The 4,715-nt window shown below is 34.1% G+C and overlaps 1 protein-coding gene across 1 annotated transcript; it reads left to right on the top strand.

Moving 5' to 3' along the window:
* Positions 1-4,392, top strand: LOC128865448 (gustatory and pheromone receptor 33a). Its single transcript, XM_054105842.1, has 4 exons — positions 1-170; positions 2,405-2,835; positions 2,905-3,297; positions 3,403-4,392. Exons 1-4 carry the CDS (start codon positions 141-143, stop codon positions 4,049-4,051), a joined length of 1,503 nt encoding a protein of 500 aa, XP_053961817.1. The 5' UTR covers positions 1-140; the 3' UTR covers positions 4,052-4,392.
* The last annotated feature ends 323 nt before the right edge of the window (positions 4,393-4,715 follow it).

Here is a 4,715-nt window from a genome sequence, read left to right as displayed (position 1 = left end):
GATTTATCAAGCATATTTCGAAGGGTTAAATTGTCGTAACCGGGGCAATACTTGTGTATTAGAAAAGAAGGGAGTTGGATCACCAGTGTATTACTGAATGTATAATTGAGTGGTCACAAGGCGCCAAAACAAACCAGAAAATGAATTTATTGCTGCAAACATTTTCATTGGTAAATTAAAAATATTCAAGTAATTATTGCAAATTATATGTCTTAGCATTTGTTTGTTATTGTTATGTTGTGATGTTTTGTGACTTTTTTGTCAAAACATGTTTGATAGTCTTAAAAGTGTGGTAATAAATTGTCAAAAGATTATTCTCTGTTCGAATATCCTATGCAATTCATGTTATTTACTTGTATAAATTCGGAACCAGAATATATCGAGACATTGCTAAGTCGAATGATTTTTGTTGATGTATTAAAATACGAAAGAGTCCGGGAAACGAATGATTCTGATACCTACCGTAAACCATTATTAAAATTGAAAGGCAGCGAATATGCCAAAGAGAAAGGAGCCCTCTTCGGTTATGAAAACTGCAAATCACATTTGTATCGGCCGTTATTTAAAAGCTTTAAAATTTAAAATGTTAATACGAAACAGAAATATTATTGGAATGATTTTTTTTACTATCGTCTGGTAGATAATTTCATGGCATTTATATTTGGAATATGATATCTGGCATAAATCTAGATGCATGGTGTTAATGTGGCTTGAATATTGCAATAAATCGAATGTCGAACGCACATTTTATGGGAACAAAAATTCAGCCAGCATTGGCTTTTTTGTTTTTTTTTTTCAAAGTAAATTTCCACAATGTGGAAACGTTGTTCTGGCGTTAACTGATTCATAACGACTTTTCAAGCCTTACTGAACGGAAATGCCAGCACAGTTTTGCATGCGCAGCTGGATATCGACAGTTTTCATGCAGCTAAAAGAACACTCTATACATGCATACTGGAACTGATACGGCTTTACTAGAAGCATTCAATCCAACCTCACAGCGCATAATATCGTTTGTTCCGGTCTCTGTCCTCTTTTCTGTCTCAAGAAGTCTATCTTTGCTCTGATCAAATAATAATTCTATCGGAAATATTAACATCGATCCCAATGAGACGTATTGGTTTATTAAAGTCCATTCAAAAAATAGAAGTGCGTTAATCCTATTTTTCCGAAAACTTTTAAGACAACCCAATATCTTATATGAAAATATCTGTGCATTATTTTTTTACGCTATAATTTTATGGCGGCCGTAGCCGAATGGGTTGGTGCGTGATTACCATTCGGAATTCACCGAGAGAACGTAGGTTCGAATCTCGGTGAAACACCAAAATTAAGAAAAACAATTTTCTAATAGCGGTCGCCCCTCGGCAGGCAATGGCAAACCTCCGAGTGTATTTCTGCCATGAAAAAACTCCTCAAAAAATATTTGCCGTTCGGAGTCGGCTTGAAACTGTAGGTCCCTCCATTTGTGGAACAACATCAAGACGCACACCACAAATAAGAGGAGGAGCTCAGCCAAACACCCAAAACGGGTGTACGCGCCAATTATATATATATATATATATAATTTTAATTTTTTTTTGTGATAAAAAGGAATTGTTTTTGTTTTATAAATACTTATGTAATACGGATTTTATTGTTGCTTCTTTTGCGCGATTTTCGGGAAAATATTTAAAGTTTCTTCATCTTGTTAAAGTGGTGGAACTTATCTCGCATTTATTTTTTTAAACAATTTGTTTTTACGCTTTTCTAAGGAAGGTATCCACCGTGTAAAAAAAGGTGATTTGATATACAGTTACCTCACTGAGTTGTTACACACGCGTTAGCCATCATAAAGCGATCGTAAGAGTGACTTGTTGATTAAAAGCTGTTATCTTTCGCTATAACGTACCAAGCTCAGCCAAAAAGCGAGAGCTCAAAAACATTATTTTCGAGGAATGCCACAAAATACTCCTGGACTATGATGTTCAAAAATTGAGTTATGTTATGAGAAGTAGACTACAAGATGTTATAGATGATCGAGGTAGTCATATTAAAGCTATTAACTGCAAATGTAAAAATACTTTCATGACAGCTGTTTATGAAGTGTATATTGCTTTTGCTTTTTATTTTTGTGTTATTTTTCAACGGAATAACTTTATTTTCTACTATTGGCTTATAAATTATTTATATCAGCCAAATAAAACCAAAGATTCAAAGAAAACTATGCCGAAATACAAATTTTCCTAAGTATTATGTCTGAATTAGATTAGTAGATATCAAAATACTTTCTTGACAAACTGTATTACTTTCTTGGGTAATTCTCAATCATCATTAGTCAAATTAAACTTGAAAACATAAAAGCCTCGTATGCTTACGCTTACTTACAATATATATATTTCCTTTTTACTCCTTTCTGTGATAGATATTCGGATTGGTACCCTTCAACAGCAATGAACTCGATTCAAATGTCGCTGTGGACTATAGCCTCGTAGTCATTATGCCACTATTATATATTTTTTGCTATTACTACGTAAACTTTCGAGGTATCAACGCCTACCAATTGACCGATTGTAACAGTATCTGCCATCTTAGCAGCATACTTTTCATGCATGTCGGATGCTTCCTTTACTTAACCATTTATTTGCTAACGCTACTGCGTCGAAAAGCGTTCTATGTCGAATTTGGAAAAAGGCTACAAGAAATTGATGAGCTAAACGTGGCTTGTATCAAGGTGGCTGATACTAGCAACAAGTTGATTGTACCTCAAAAGAAACGCTTATTCTATATAACATGGATCTTCGTTTTGACAGCATTTGGATTCGCAATATTTTACGATGTAAACAAGGTTTTCAAGTAGGAAATCCAATAAATATTGTTATAGAAGTATCTGTAGTATCTTCAAAATATATCTTCCAATTTAAGGTACTACGGCCCATATTGTTTAATATTAAATATGGTCATAACATTTCCATATGTTGCTGCGAGTACAGTGCAGGGTATTTTCATATCATATGTTTCTGTAATTTCGGAACGTTTTCGTATACTAAATATTCTATTCAATAAAATCAATCAGGAAAGTGATAGAAAGAATTCACCTTTATCAGTTCTGGATATTGAAAATGAGTATCGAAAATATAACCACAGAGGCCCTGCGGTTATAAGTAATCTGGCAAAAAGCAAAACTAAGAAGGAAATACAGACGGGCGAAAAATCAGTCAATTCAAGCAACAATTATGGCAGCGATTCTGCCGAAGAAGACTCTGGCGATGATATGTATAATTCTGGCGCATACGACGAGCCACGGCTAAATGATGGGTAAGCATATATAAGTACATACGAGTATGGAGGTGTGTTTATATCAATTTACTTTCTTGTTGTATTAAATAAACTTGCTAATGTTTCGATTTCTTTAAACCACAGAAAAACATCAGAAACTAATTTGCCTCGCCTTTTTAAATTACATGATAAGATTCTTTCACTAAGTGTTTTAGTGAACTCCGAATTCGGACCACAATGCGTACCATACATGGCCGCTTGTTTTGTTATTACCATATTTGGGATCTTCTTAGAAACTAAAGTCATGTTTATTGTGGGTGGAAAAAACGAACTCATGGATTACGTTATTTATCTTTATGTGATATGGAGTTTCACGACTATGATGGTGGGCTATTTGGTGCTACGTTTATGCTGCCAAACATATGCTCACTCAAAGCAATCGGCTATGATTGTACACGAGATTATGCAGAAGAAGCCAACGTTCATGCTGGGAAATGATATTTATTATAACAAAATGAAGGCATTTACGTTACAGTTTTTGCACTGGGAAGGCTACTTTCAGTTCAACGGCATAGGTCTCTTCGTATTGGATTATACGTTCATTTTTTCCGTGAGCAACTCCTTGAAAATTAAAAAGCCTATTATGCGAGTATTGGTGAATGTAATGGAAAAAATATTTCAGACGGTGAGCGCTGCTACCTCTTACTTGATTGTGTTGCTGCAGTTTGACATGACAGCTATTTTGAAAAGCGAGGGTCTTACGCCCAAGGCATTGGGATCAGGAGCAATATAAGTCACTGAGCATATAAATCTCTATAATATAATATGGTAGGTATTAATAACTTGTCATTAAGGCACTGATTTTACGTTTTTCATAAAGCTGAGCACATTTTACTTTGTCAATTTTTATCTTTTCACGGGAAATATAGACCGGGCTCAATCCTTCAAATAATTATGTTTGAATGTATCCTTCACAACATTTGATGGCGTCATTTAAGATGAAACGTTTCTCAGTTGAAGAACCTGCAAATAATACACATTTTAAATAGAACAATATATCAACTGAAAATCGGAGTAATATAGTTTTTTAAGAAGTAATGAATTCAAATTTTAAAATGTGCCGTAATAGCTAATGCGTAATATCGAAGCATTAAAATTTTCTGCAACTTTATTCAACATAAAGTATATCACTGAAATCAAAGCATTTTCATTTGTCCTTGTCGGGGGCACCAATTACAAAAGGCTATGCTGCCGAACTAATCACTAAAAAGAAAGCAAACAGAACGGATTATAATTGAACCAGATCTCAATCAGGATCACATCGTTGTTATTTCATTTGCGTGCAAAAATTTTATTCGATTCATTGACTATTGGAATACGACTAATGGGAGTGGAAAAAGCTGATTTATTTAAATACGTTAGTTACAGTCTGTCATAAGAAAATAACCGTTTTTTTT

Source organism: Anastrepha ludens, chromosome 5 (assembly GCF_028408465.1).
Source record: "Anastrepha ludens isolate Willacy chromosome 5, idAnaLude1.1, whole genome shotgun sequence".
In the NCBI taxonomy this organism is placed as follows: Eukaryota; Metazoa; Arthropoda; class Insecta; order Diptera; family Tephritidae; genus Anastrepha; species Anastrepha ludens.
The sequence above is the reverse complement of the archived record's forward strand: the minus strand, read 5'-3'. Positions and strand labels throughout refer to the sequence as shown.